The sequence below is a fragment of the Megascapheus bottae genome, chromosome 27, assembly GCF_031878675.1.
Source record: "Megascapheus bottae isolate mThoBot1 chromosome 27, mThoBot2.hap1, whole genome shotgun sequence".
Lineage (NCBI taxonomy): Eukaryota > Metazoa > Chordata > Mammalia > Rodentia > Geomyidae > Megascapheus > Megascapheus bottae.
Genome location: NC_143535.1, coordinates 12,615,705 through 12,630,529, shown reverse-complemented (window position 1 = coordinate 12,630,529; position 14,825 = coordinate 12,615,705). Strand labels below are relative to the sequence as shown.

The 14,825-nt window shown below is 37.3% G+C and overlaps 1 protein-coding gene across 2 annotated transcripts; it reads right to left on the bottom strand.

The window, feature by feature from the left end:
• Positions 1-15: 15 nt before the first annotated feature.
• Casp1 (caspase 1) lies at positions 16-9,057 on the bottom strand. 2 transcript variants are annotated; one of them, XM_090319812.1, is made up of 10 exons: positions 9,031-9,057; positions 8,166-8,432; positions 6,263-6,316; positions 5,161-5,276; positions 4,339-4,512; positions 3,722-3,956; positions 3,161-3,310; positions 1,779-1,888; positions 673-771; positions 17-287 (listed from the first exon to the last, which is right to left on the bottom strand). In XM_090319812.1, exons 1-9 carry the CDS (start codon positions 9,035-9,037, stop codon positions 673-675), a joined length of 1,212 nt encoding a protein of 403 aa, XP_090175938.1. In that variant the 5' UTR covers positions 9,038-9,057; the 3' UTR covers positions 17-287. The 2 variants fall into 2 exon arrangements, with proteins under 2 accessions (XP_090175939.1, XP_090175938.1); XM_090319813.1 differs by lacking the exon at positions 6,263-6,316 and having other exon boundaries at positions 16-287.
• Positions 9,058-14,825: the final 5,768 nt, after the last annotated feature.

The following is a 14,825-nucleotide window of genomic DNA, read 5'->3' as shown; positions in this document are numbered from 1 at the left end:
GAGCAGAAAAATAGCAAATGATATCTAAAAAGAAAAGATGGCACTATATGCAAATTATTTCGGAGTCATGTAAAGCTTAAGAAACCTATTACCTCCTCTTACATTCCAACTTTCATTTTTCCAGCATGACAACAAACAAACAAACATCACAGGATAACATTTAATCTCATTTCAGATTTATTGCATCATTTGAAGAAATACTTATTTCCAATAAACAAATTGACAAATGTTTTTGCCAATAGAAGAAACTATCTCAAAACATGCACAGTAGTAGAACCTCTGGTTTCCTGTGGGAACAGGAAATAACACAAACATAAGAAAAAATCCACTAAGATATATGCAAATAGTAATACTACTCTTCTATTGGCTCCATACACACTCGTATAAAAGGGAGAAGCCCACTGCAACATTTAAATATTGCCTAAATGTGCTTTCAAGGTCTTATGAGTATTTTTCAATTTATAGTAGCCAACACTGAGAAAGGATCATCCACCTCTTAGAATTTTAGCATAGCAGTGTGCTCTGAACTGAAAAGTCATCCGTTTATTTCCTTACCACTTATTAAACCATCCTAGAAACCAGGATTGGATATCAGAGCTTTCCCCCAGTCTCCCCTAGGTCTGACCTCCCCACGCACCTACCAACTCACAGACACTGATACAACGGACTTACTCATAGTCCTGGGAAGAGATAGAAGCATCTTGTCAAAGTCACCCTTTCAGTAGTGGGCATCTGTGCCCTACTATCTGGTAGCTCAAATGAAAATCGAACCTAAAAGGGGAGAGGAAATCATGGAGAGTTGGGTTTTTTTTTCCAAGTGACTTGAGCTAGAAAAACTGAAATTAATATAATGAAAATAAATAATAAAAGATATAAATAATATATGAATATATAATCATATGTATAATAATATAAATAATAAAACATCTACTAGGCGTATTTGTACAGGATATAATTGTTTTGTTTTTAAAATCAGTTGCTGGATCTGATAGCTTTACAGGCAATTACTCATTTGTCTACATAAGGCAGGATAGGAATTAAAGTAACTGTCTTGTAGAAGTTATGGCTTTTTGTGTGTGTGCCATTCTTTTTATTTTTCTGTACTAGGTCTTGAATTCAGGCCTGAGCACTGTCCCTGAGCTCTTCTGTTCAAGGATAGTGCTCTACCACTTTTTTGCCACGGTGCCAATTCTTGTTTTTGAGTGGTTAATCGGAAGTAGGAATCTCATAAGGACTTTTCTGTCCTAGGTGGCTTGGAGCCATGTTCCCCAGATCTCAGCCTCCTCAGTCACTGGTACATGCTCTTGAACATTTTTTTGTTTTTGTTTTACCAGTTCTGGGGCTGGAACTCAGGGCCTGGGCAGTGTCCTTGAGAACATCCCCATTCTTCTTGCTCCTTGTACTTTCTCAAGTCTAGCATTCCACCCTTGAGCCCCAGCACCACTTTTAGCTTTTTCTGTGCATGTGATACCAAGGAATTGAACCCAAGGCTTCGTGCATGCCCAACAAGCACTCTACCACTAGGTCATGCTTCAGCCCTTTATCACCATTCTTTTTTTTTATTGTAATTAATAAAAGGGTTACATGATATTTGCCAGATAGAAGGTGCAGAAGTTATGGCTTTTAAATAGATTTGATTTGCTCCTTGATTTGACTCATCAAGAACGACCAAGGTTCCTTTGGAAAGAATGATGTTACTAGACATGTCTGAAACTGCCTGCTGAGATTTGGGCTGAAAATTCAGGGAAGTAGAGGGAATGAAACACGTAAAATCCTACCTTTCGGAAAATTTCCTCCAAGTCATAACAGTAGGCGAATTCTTGCATGTTTTTAATCAGTTTCATAATAAAAAGAGATCCATTAATCGGATGACGCCAAGAAACATTATCTGTAAATGAAGCATATTACAAAACTTATAACTGATGGGGGCAAAAGTCGTACTGTGGCTCAAGTGGTAAAACAGCTTCCAGAAAGCTCAAGGACTGTGTCCAGGCCCCAAGGTCAAGCCCCAGGACTGGTGAGTAAACAAACAAATATAACTTTTCTACCTAGAAAAACAGAGATAGTTTAGCTATCCGATACAGCCGTAGCTTGTTACTGAGTTTGCCTTCTGTATATATGATGTCTGTCATTTTTCAATGAATATAGTTCAGTGGGCATACTTTTGCTGAAACTGAAGGAAGGAACTACATATAAAGCAAATAATAGACTGCTATAGTCCTATAGTCACTGATTCCAATGAGTTGAAAGGCTATTAGAAAAGGCAGACTATAGCAGATACTAGTGGCAGGATCTTGGAGAAGAATGCAAGTCTCTGTGTGTGTGTGTGTGTGTGTGTGTGTGTGTGTGTGTGTGTGTGTGTGTGTGTGTGTGTAGATTCCAAGTCCAAAGAGGCTAAACAAATGGAAGTAGTTTAAAATATACTAAATTTTAGTCAGGATATAATCTTAATCTCAATTTTATTATGACTTAAGATCAAAGTTATGAAATATGTTCACCCCACACATGCTGTCCTTCTAGTTAAAATTACACCTAAATGTAGGACTATAGTGTACTTTGTCTGACATTCTGCCAGTACATCCCATGCTCATTTTTCTTTTTTTTTTTTTTTTGCCAGTCCTGGGCTTGAGCTCAGGGCCTGAGCACTGTCCTTGGACTTTCTCAAGGCTAGAGCTCTACCACTTGAGCCTCAGCACCACTTCTGGCTTTTTTTCTATGTATGTGGTACCGAGGAATCAAACCCAGGTCTTCATGCATGCTAGGCAAGCACTTTAACCACTAGGCCAAACTCCCGGCCCCATCATGCTCATTTTTCTAAGTAATGATGTCTCATAAACGAGCTGCTGGGTGATCCCAAGATTTTTCACTTTCCTGTATGAGGTCAGATTCTAACTTACTTCAGTGTAGAAAGTCTTCTAATGAATCCTCTGTTGTATGTCATAGTTTCAGAAAATATATTTTACACCATGGAGGAGTTTCCTAATTACTGAGATAATGAATATATGGGTATATCTCCTCTGTGGATAAGCAGAATTAAATGTGTTTCTAAGGGCTTTGAATGGTTTCCATAAAGCACAGATACCCATGCTCTAGCAATTGAGTATGTATCTCTCTAGTGGTAATCAGCACAAAGGTGTTCTGCAAAAAAAAAAAAAATTACCTGGTGTTGAAGAATAGAAAGCAATAAAATCCTTCTCTATATGGGCTCTCTTAATTCCATCATCTTCAAATTCAGTGTCTTCTGAATCTGCTGACAGCTCATCACTGGAGATTCCAGCTGAATCTTTTAACCACACTACCCCTTTGTTCCCTAGAAAGACAAAATTTTGATTTTCTGTTACTAGTAACTCCCAACAGAACTAATTGCTCCTAGAAACATCCACTGGACATATTTATTAATTTATAGCCTTCTTTTAAAAAACACATACATCCCAAGAGCCATTGTTTCAGCAATTCTATATCTCCTAACACTCAAATGAACTGTAACAGCACTGACACATTCAAGTCTTAACATTGCAAATGGTATCTTTCTTATCAGAAAAGTGGGACAAGTTATCTTCTAAATAAAAATGTAATTCACAGAAGCCAAAATTAATTTAGTCATGAAAACAGGTGTTCTTTGATATTTATATACAGACATGAAAACACTGATAAATAAAATATGTATACAAATATTTAGTCATTGTTTGATTGGCTTGAGTTCTAAGCTATCAGCACTCACCTCCACGGCACGCCTGTATGATGATCACTTTAGGTTTATCCTTCAAACTTGGGCAATTCGAGGTGTTCAACATTTGGAAGATAGTGTCAACTTTTAATATATCAGATACTTGTTCTGAGTATTTCTTGCCACAAATCCCCTCCCGGATACCATGAGACATAAACACCACAAAAGTACTGTCAGAGTTCTGGTGCTCTGAGCGGCTTGCAAATGCCTTCATCTTTGTGATCATTTCCTAAAAGAAACCATACCATTGAATTTTGTCATATCTTCAGAATTTAATGAAAAGACATGTAAAAACATCTTTGACTATTGCATAAAAATCAATGAAATAGGAAAGAGAAAACCTAAGTCTTCACTAGAAAGTGAAATAGTTTGTGGGAAGTAATCCCACGTTGAGTGAAGAGAGCATTACTAAGTTCATGGGACACTTCCCAGGAAGATACATGAAGCTTGCTAAGGGACTTTTTCATTTGAAGGGGATATGGGACATCAAACAGGTTCTAAGTGAAACTTCTTATTGTAAACTTCAAGAATTAGGTATCCTTGTGCTGTGAACACTCTATCTCATGTTTGCTAAGAACATAATCATCATTTCTATGTTTTGAAATGCTTACCGAAGCCGTGAGATTTTTTTCCACAATGACGGTGTATCCCAGCTGATCAAGTAGCGTTTCCATACCTTTGATGTCAGCATCAGCTCCTTCCCTCTTGGGAAGACTGTCAAACTCTATGTTGCAGATAATGAGGGCAAGACGTTTGCGTTTCCACTTATCCACAATTGGATAAATCTGTAGGGAAGGAACACTGGATGAACAGTTTTGTTTAACTAAGTACTCATTATAGTTGCTTAGAACAGCTTCCCTTCCCTTAGTCCTATCAAAAAATCCAAATCCCATGATTGCTAGCTTAAAAGATGGGAAGAGACTTGGGTTTTAAGTTAGGAGTGGGGGATGGAGATTTCCAAAGCCCTGAAGGCAGTTCAACATCTGCCTTTAAGTGAAATTTGGAAGGATACACAGGATTTGGAGTCAGGATTACTGAATTTTCAGATTACCTCTTCCACTTTCAAAGTGTTTGGCTATGGACAAAATTTTAATAATCCTTTTGTTTCCTGTTCTCTAAAGTGGATTATTTTGAGGATTAAAGGCATTGGAATTATGCCAAGTGATTAATATAGTGTCTAATGAATAGATATAATCTAATATCAGCCAATTGTGTTGTTATTATTACTATTATTTTTCACTCAGGCTGTTGGTCCCAATTTTGAACATCCTATATAAGCCTGGAATTGTAGAAGGTGAGAGCTTTTATGGAGGGGATACAGCCACTGATTTTCCACATCTAAAAGAAATTGCTCTGACACAGATCTGCTGTATTGCAGAAGAGACTCAAATGTGACTTTAGCCCACTCTATCCTTGTGTTCTGAACACAGCACCTCTACTGCTTTTTCTTCATGTATCCTCTGTGCCATTTCTAGGGAGCAAAGCTTGAGATTCCCTCCTAGGACACAAGATGTGACCATAGTTTGGTTGCCATACACTTGCTGAGGATCTGCAAGAGACAAGAAACAGTGTGAGTAATTGTAACCCTGCTGGATCCCACCTGATGGCCTCTGGCATTATTATATGTGAAGCCATAGAGAAGGTAGTTGGGTCTCGAAGGACAGCCCTGGTCCAGTTGCCAGCATGGTCATAAATAACATTTCATTGAATACTTTAGATAAATACATAGTATAGAGATAAACACACAAAAGATACTTGGCATGTTAGAAAAATGATTAAGCAGTAAACTTGATTCCTAAGATTTAAAGCATAGGATAAAATTTCAGAAGGGGTCTGGGAAATGTCTCCATTAGTTCCATTGAAATGCTTTTTGTAAAAAGTTATGTATTTATTTAAAGGACACATATATCCCTGTAAATATCAGGGATATGTCTTAGAAAAGAAGCCTTTGTCTTGTCCTTCAGTATTACTTTGTATTGTGTACACTTCTAAGGAATGAGATCAAACAAATGAACTAGAATGTAGTACAACAGGAAATGCTAAATCAAAGTGAACACTAGATAGATTGACATCACTAAACATTGATTCTACACCTGACAGAGGAAATCATTTTTCTCAGTGGTTGATTTAAAAAATCCTGGAAGGTTTTATTTGAATTCAAATTCAGTTCCTCAAACCATGTGAAGTACTTGATAAAGAACTTAGTGTTGTGGTCATGTATTTCAAATACATGAAGACCTGAGATTGTCTGGATCATAATGTCTGTGGGATATGTATATGAACTTATTCAAGCACTACTTTAGGTAGAAATGTTGAAATTAGAACACAGGTTTAGAATATTATAGGATAAATATAGATAGTAACTCTGTGAGGAAAACAGGACATCTTCAGCTAAAGAATAGACTAAGAAGAGAAAAGTGTAGCTTCTCAACCATGGGAAATTACTCATATCCTCCATCAGGCTAGGTTCAACTCACGAAGTATAATTTCTAGGAAGATGGGATACAATGAATATTTAAAAACACAGTTAGTTACCTCTGGTAAGACCTGGGAAGTCTTGCATATTAGCATAATTTCCAGGTTGTGGACCTGAATGAAGATAAAGCACATTAAAAACCTCTTGTCTCCAAAGAACTTTATCCATGTGTGTTATATACTCCCCACTAAACATTTTCCCCCTTCTGGCCTGACTGATAATCTGTTCAGATTGAGTGTCACTGGGAAACAAAGCTTCTATGCATAAATGCCTGGTTGGTTATTTAGCTTTCAAAGACAAAAGGTGTCTCTAGGAGACTCCCTTGATCTCAGCACTATGGCGAAATGGAATGGAAGCATGATCAGCTATAGAATAATTTCCTTGATAGGCATATGTGAAGATGGCTCTTGAGCTAAATACTGCTGCAATCAACTCAGAATTAACTCTAGAGGTAGGGAAATTATGATAACAAAGCATCAATGCTTCAGATACATACAATAGAAAACAGTGAGGTAACCCTCACTTGCTGGTCTTAGTGAGAAAACCATGCCCATATGAGTTAAAGTCCAAGGGAAGAGCTGTAGGTTGTTCCAGTTTTTCTTTCTTGAATTTTTGGTTATATCTACAACCTCCAAATTCTGGAACATTTTCTGGGGGTATTCTGATAGCATCAGTGTAATGCTAAAAACATTCTCTTCCCTAGAAAGATCTTTCTCATTAGACCACACACATAAAGTTCCTGTAATTACAAGGGGTGAGCATGGTAAGAATCCTAAATGAGGAAATATCTTCTGGTCCCTAAAGAAGCTGACCTTCGATTCTAGAATGATTGCAGGAGTTTGCTCAAGCCCGTCTATGATTCAGAGGCTACAGATTAACAGGAATTCACCATTTCTGACTCTTGCAGTTTATACATTAGTTGTCTTTCAATTTTGGGGATGAGGTTCAATATAAAATAAAAAGGAAGTAATGGAAGAGAAATAGTGTTTATTCATAAACACAGAAAACAAAAGCCATATAATGAGTGATTGTTGTCTTTAATGTACTATGTTATCTCTCATCTCTTTTGCTGTCCCTTGCTTATCTCATATTGTTACAGTATTTCACCTGGTTATCTGATATATTGTATATATATGTATTTGGTTATTTGAAGTCGGATAGGGAAGGGACGAGAACAAGTAGAGGGGTGGAGGTGAGGAGAGGGAAATGGGGACTGAGATATGAGAAAGGGTATTAATGTATGTGAAGTAATGCACCTTCTATCTGGTGACTATAATGTAACCCTTCTATTAATTACAATAAAAATATATGGAAAGAAAAACCACAGGAAACACCTGCAAGTGCAGTTTACACAGGCAAAGGCTGTCCCTAATTCCAGTGCTTCTCACTTTCAGAGAACCTCTCCCTTTGTGGTGGTTTGGGGAAGTGCAACGGAGAGCAGTGCTAGGGAGCTCTGTGCTGTGCTGGTAGGCAATCTTACTCAAAAGGAAGTTCAAGGGCATGAGTGAAATACTGATTTTGTTATAATATTCTTCTCCTCCGAGGTTCTAATATCACTCATGTATATTTTCTTTTTTGCACAAGGCAAAATTTTAGGGAAAATTTATTTTAGTACACTCAAATATCATTTAAACACCAAGGGAGCTCTAAATGTCACAAAACCAAACAAATGTACTAATAATAGTAGTAGTAATAATAATGACCACTATTGGAGCATGTAGTCAAACATTGTTAGGATTGTTCTCAGGAAATAAATGCTCACATACTCAGGATCAGAAAGAGCTCCAATCAAAAGGCCACTGAGGCTGAAGGATGAGAAAGGGAGGCATCTGGGAACCTAGAACAAGGCCGTTGGAGTCAGAGATAAGGAGCTTGTCTGCAGCTAATGTAATTTTGTATAAATGGATGGTAGGAAAAAAGACATATGGACTGTGAACCTTGTCCTAAGTTGTTGAAGCTTACCTGAGCTGAAGCCCAGTGTCTCTGCAAGATGGCAGTCTTCTTCACAAATGTAATTAATACAGACTTGGCATGCCCGTGGTCCTTTCCGCGTGACAGTGTCAGCCAAAGCCCGGGCCTTGTCCATTGCTGTGAAATTTTCAAATCTTATTTTGTCCATCTCTTCCTGGTTCAGCACTCTTTTCTCGAATAATTCATCCAGCAAGCCATTTATTGTACCAGTGCCGATGGACTGTATAAACTGCTTCCTCTTATCTTTCAGGAACTTGTCTGTTTAGGGCACAAAGATTTATCAAGTCATGAAAACAGCCGCATTTTCCTCTTTCATTATAGAAAGAAAACGTACTCTTTTAGGGTAAAAGGGAGCAAAATGTCCCTCTCCATTCACTTCACTAACCTCTTCTTTTACTCTAGTAATGTGCACATTTCCCCTTTGGTATTACCCATATCTGTTCACAGAAAGTCCTGAAGACTGAGTTTCAGTGTCTGAAACTCAGAACCCATCCTTTCCTCTCACACATTTATTTAACTTTAATTAAGGAAATAATGAAGTAACAATGACACATTTTGATTTGGGGGGGGGTCATTGTTTCTAGGGTTCATCTTGTCAGCTTGTTCTTGCTGTCAGACTTAAAGACATTTAAGAGTTACAATCGCAAAATGATTGCAGGATGCCATAAAAGATATGTTTCCTTCCCTTTCAATTCCTATGTCTTCAGAATCTACCAAACCCTTCCCTGCTGACCACTTCTACTTTTCCTTCAGTTCTGTTTTCCTAAACATCCAACAAAAGTTTTCAAAAAAAATCCCAGACCCTTTCAGACATATTTTTGCCCCCAAAGTTCTTCATCTCCCATAGAAAACTCACCAGCCATTGTTTTCTTCTCCTACAGACCGGTGTAAAATGAAAGTAAAAGCTTGCTTGATCTTCCTTTCTATTTGGGTGTGTACATATGTTGAGTAATTACACCATACATGTGTGTGCATGCTTTTCTCTATGAAGATATTCAGATTTTAGCAGTTTAGACTCTATTCTCCAGAATTTGGAAGTTATGAGAAGAGAGAATTGAGTAGAGATTTAAGATAGGAGTGAGAAAATACATTGAAAGTTGACCAAATTAAGAATTTCCCACTCATTAAGAAGTATGGGCCAGAGAACTAATATTCCCTCTGCTTCTTCCTGCAGCTGTGTTAGTATTTGCTAAAGTCATACCTTTAGTTTTTATCTAAAACTTTTTTTATGTTAGATAGCTCCCTTCTGAAAAGCATTGTATTATAGACTTAAAGCATATGTTCTGAACACAGAATGTTAACATTTACCATTTTAACCCTTTCCTTCTGAGTCAGGACATTAACTTTTTCAGTGAATCTTCATGTGTAAAACAATTATATTATTTCATACTGATAAACATTGCAGAGATCATTGTGTGGCACATGTTAAGCATATGATATATGGTATCATGCTTTTAACATAAACATTTCCCACAAGAAAAATCTGTCATTTGCAGGTTGCATTGTTTGCTTTAGTGAGAATCTTCACACTTGTCATTCATTCACCTAGTAAATGAATTCATAAATCTAGTGTTATGGGAAGCATATTCCTTTGTTGGCACTGTGTAAAGTGTAGAGGGTTCTGTCAGAACAGACCCTGTTTATTCTTTTGTCCTCATATATTTGAGAGGAAAGATACACATAAGACCCAATACATTACTGGGTTATTCAGTGTTAGAGTAAGGTCAGATACTAAAGAAAAACAATGAGTTGGGTAGGTATGTGATGAAATATTGTAGGATTCATTAAAACTGTAGACAGAGAAGCAAAGGAGGGCCTAGGAGAGTCTGATTTTGTAAATAAGTATTCTGTTTTGTAGATATAGTTTATGGAACACAGACTATTAACAGATATTATTTCTATATCAAAATACTCTTGGAGTATTTTGTAAGTTTTACAGTTACTGTATAACTTAATAGTGATACCTGGATTACTACAGCCTAAAATGTTGCACAATTCAAAGTAGAACAATGAACCTATTATTTGATGCGTGGGAAACTCACTTTGCCTCTTATGCTCAGTATAGACTGTCACTTGTATGTTATTTAGAATAGAAATCATGGATTGAAAACAGGGTGGTGGAGCTGGGTGCCAGTGGCCCACACCTGTGACCCTAGCTGCTCAGGAGGCTGAAATCTGAGGAATTCCATTCAAAGCTAGTCCAGGCAGGCAAATCCTTGAGACTCTATCTCCAGTTAACCACCAGAAAACAGGAAGTGGAGCTGTGAAAGCACTAACCTTGAGTAAAATAGCTCAAGGACTCCACACAGTCCCTAAGTTCAAGCCCTATGACTGACAAAAAAAAAATAAATAAAGTGGTGGTATTTCAAAATTGCTGAAAATGCCCAGTAAGTAGCTAAGATGAATGCTATCAACTCAGGGTAGTGGTCTAGCTTTGGGTGCAATTCAGGAAAAGCAGTTCAAAAAGATTTCTTGAGGGTTTTTTTGGCTTTTTTTAAACAAATAATGGCCGAAAAATCTCTACTATTCTCTCATGGATTAGCTTCATGGATCAGTGGTTAATATAAAAAAAGATAGGCTCCAAAGGATGTGCTTGCCATAGAAATAACATTTATTACTGGAGAAGGAGAGGTCACTTCTTAGGAACCTCATTTATTTTGTTCATTTTTAGAAGGGTATACTCTGGAAGGAGGAATGCTATTAAAACAATCACATCAATTCTAAAGATTATTTTCCCCAGTGCACTGAGTATTTGTCAGTAACAGTTCTTTCATGGGTCAGGTGATCATTCATTTCAAGATATAGCTATTTGAAACAGTTGTACTTGCTGACTGATGTCTAAAATGAAGCCCTTTCCTTGAAATGGATCTATCTTTATGGCTCCATAATATGTACTAAACTATTGTTTACCACCTTGATAAGTGTTGTATTATTCATGGAGTCAAAGAACATGATTTGTAGCCTAGCACTGATGGCTCATGCCTGTCATCCTAACTACTCAGTAGGATGAGATCTGAAGATCGTGATTGGAGATCACGATCCTTGCCACCCAGGGCAGGAAAGTCCATGAGACTCTTTTCTCCAATTAACTACCAGAAAACTGGAAGTAGAATTGTGGCTCAAAGGGGTAGATTTCTAATCTCGAGCAGAAGAGCACAAGGACAGTGTCCTGGTTATGAGTTCAAGCCCCACAACTGACAAAAAAGAAGAAAATTAAGTTCAAGTTCATTTCCAACTTTACAACTTGGTGAGGGGGAAGTGGGAGAAAACAAGGTAGTGTGCAACAAAGTTAGACAAGAAATATGCTCATTATCTTGCTTGTGTAACTGGAACCCCTCTGTATATCACCTTTACAAGAAAATAAAATTTTAAATGAAGAAGAAAATGATTTATGATCTCTACAATATGATTCTTACTCCCCAGACCTTGCTTTTTATGAACTATTATATTCTGTGTCTCTATAAATAAATGGAGCAATCAGATGCTACAAAAGTTACTACTTAATCACCTATTGGCAAGCATTGGCTTAGTCCTTTACAAGCTTAGTTCTTCCTTTTGGCACCATGCTGTTGATATGAGCAAATGGTTCCTAAGAAGAGTGTAGAGATTTCTCTAACATCCATGGAGTTACAATAATCTGGTTTAACCTCAACTGATATTTTTGTCCTCTGAACACAACACCAAACTATACATAAAGCATATTTTTAAAAAAGCTATCAGATCCCAATGTAAACAGTCAGCCTCTGCTATCGCTGTCAGTAGCATGTACCTCTTTTTTGGGAGGAAATAGTGAAAACTTTCCCATACTGTGTGTGGACTCTGTGTGTACAGTAACCCCACCCCAACCGTTTTCAAGTAATAAATTCCAGAGGGGAAAAGAAGCATAGTAAATTTTATGTTAACTTTATAAAGAGCTCATCAAAAGTTTCCTAACCTGAGAAATCCAGTAAGTGCTTTGGTCTTCATTCCTGGCATCTGATCCTTCTCTATAGTCTATGCCAAAAATTTTAGGAATTGGCAAGACCTAACAAATTAGAAACCCTCCAGAGTCTTCTAGAAGATAATACTCCATTATTTATTACCATATAGCAAGGAAAAGGCAAACTGTGCAGAACTAATGGCCATTTCCCTGCTGTGGAGGGGACCCAGCCACATTGTGTCATCATCGTGCCATGGTTCTCCTCCAGCAGAAACCCTCATCTACTTGCACTTTGCCTATATTCACAATCAATGCTTTCAGGAATACTTGAGTTCTGTACAAGTTCAGTTGCTGGCAATGGAAAAGAAGATTAGTTTATTGCACTGAAAAATTGTAGGTCTGACTCTGAAAAGCTTGGTAACAATGCTACAAAATATAGATGAGAGCCTTATGAAGATGCAATGCTATTGAAAACTTGATGAGTGAAGGCTTTATTTGGTTCCCATCACAGTAGTTATCAAGAGCTAAGAACACCAGTGTCTAGAGCATTACAAGGGAATCTGGAACAAAAAAAAACAAAGGAATAATGGAAAAGTCTGTCTCAATTATAATACCCCCTGGCTTTCACTGATCTTGATAGACTTGAAAGGAAAACATAATCAAGTAAGCCATGCTAAGAGTAAGAAATATTGCCTGTAAACAGATTATCATTGTGTGAAAGTACCCAGGTTCAGGTACATAGGATCATCGTACTGTTTTAATGAGGAGTTTCCAGTTCCCCCACATCCTTGGTGATATTTTGTTGTATCAGTTCTTTGGTAGTTGCCAATCTAATGGTATGAGATGGACTAAGGCTAACTCAAGGTGTCTAAGATGACCTGAGCTTTCTCCAGACACAGGCATGGTGGCTGTCCCTATGAGGCAAATTTACTTCTTGGAATAAAAACTGTTACTTTCAGATAGCTGTGTTTTAGGGGACATTGAGATTAAGGTGGACTCAAGTCAAAATTATTGAGATAATAACAAGACTGCTGATCTCAGGAAAGAAACTTAACTGTCTCAGTTCCATCTACCAAACAGGTTTGAGAGTAATTTCTACTGTTTTCCATGTAAGGAGTAAAAATAAATCAGTGAAATAGCATCTGACAAAGAGCCTGTGTGTCAATAATGATTGGATGTATCCATGTAAAAACTTTGAATCATTTCAATCATTCATTCAATAAGAATATTCAGTACAAATATTGAGTAAACATAAATTCTGTGTGCCAGATATTATTACAGGTTCTAGTAATATATTGATGACAAAAATACTTACCTAAATAGAAAACTTTCAAATTTTAAATTTATAATTTCCTTGACATATTAATTTCTTTCCCTTTACATTTTTTCTACAAAGTATTGGTTCTTTTTAATATTTGTTATTGTAATTAATAAAAGGGTTACATGATATTTGCCAGGTAGAAGGTGCATTAATTCACATACATTGATATCCTTTCACATGTCTTGGTCCCCATTACTCTCCCCACCGCCCCATCTTGGTTTTTCCCCCTTCCCTATCCAATTTCAAATAACCAAATACAAATATATCTGATATATCAGATAACAAAGTGAGATACTGTAACAATATGATATAACCAAGGGACAGCAAAAGAGATGAGAGATAACATAGTACATTAAGGACAACAATCATTCATTATATGGCTTTTGTTTCAGTATCCTGGAGGTCCTTTCAATTAGCTTCATACTATATGGCGTTATGTATCAAGGTTTTGCTCTATTGCAAATCTCTGCTAGTCGAGCCCAAGGTTTCTACTGATTATGACAAATGAGGGAAACCATTGAGCCTAAGTTCCTTTGAGTCTGACTTACTTCACTTAATATGATTTTTTTCTAAGTCTTTCCATTTCCTAACAAATGGGTCGATGTCATTTCTTCTGACAGCAGCATAGAATTCCATTGTGTGCAAATACCACATCTTGTTGATCCACTCATGCAACCAACAAAGTATCGGTTCTTATTCCATTTGCCCAATAGAACATTTGTGGCAGGATGGAAATCAAAGATGACCAAATAGACATAGGAATCTGAAGCAAGAAGTCAAGGCACAAATATAATAGGATTGCCATTACAGAAAACACTGTCCTCATATTGGAAGTAAGGAGGCACACAAAGTAGGTCTGATGCAGGGTGTCGGCCTGAAGCCTTGCTTTGGCTTTTTCATCTTTGGAAGTTCCTGAGGACAAGTTCCTCTGAGGTGAAAAGGAAGCTGAGTTCTTGTTATTCCACTGCCTTTTTCTGATGAAGCATAAATCACTGTGTAGGAAGGTTTTAAAATGATAAACTAGATGCTTGTTGTTTGAGGGAATAATGCTAGCCTGTGGAGGAAGGCAGTCTTCACTGGAGAGATTTGGCAGAGCTATTGTTCAGGGCCACCTGGTTTGAGCTCTACTTCCTCTTTCAGATGCAAGTTAAATTCCAGAACCAGCAAGCGCCTTTCTTGCCCAGCTACTGTTTCTTTAGTGCAACTCTCTTTCACCAGAAGGAGGAGTGTCAGTGACTTTGGTGGCACTCAGGCATGTTTGTTTCTTGTCTGTCAGCTTTATTGTTTTAGATCTGAAAGGAGTATTACAATATGTATCATGTGCTAAGTATTTGCAAAGTTCATTCAATAAATAACCTAGGTATTTGTTCCCACTTTAGAGAAATAGAATGAAACAAACTTGGAGAGAATT

Coding starts and splice junctions, on each gene's coding strand:
- Casp1 (XM_090319812.1), bottom strand. Junction 3,957..4,338: donor AAAAAAATCTCACGGCTTCG/GTAAGCATTTCA, acceptor GGTTTCTTTTAG/GAAATGATCACAAAGATGAA. Junction 772..1,778: donor TGGAGGAAATTTTCCGAAAG/GTAGGATTTTAC, acceptor CTCCCCTTTTAG/GTTCGATTTTCATTTGAGCT.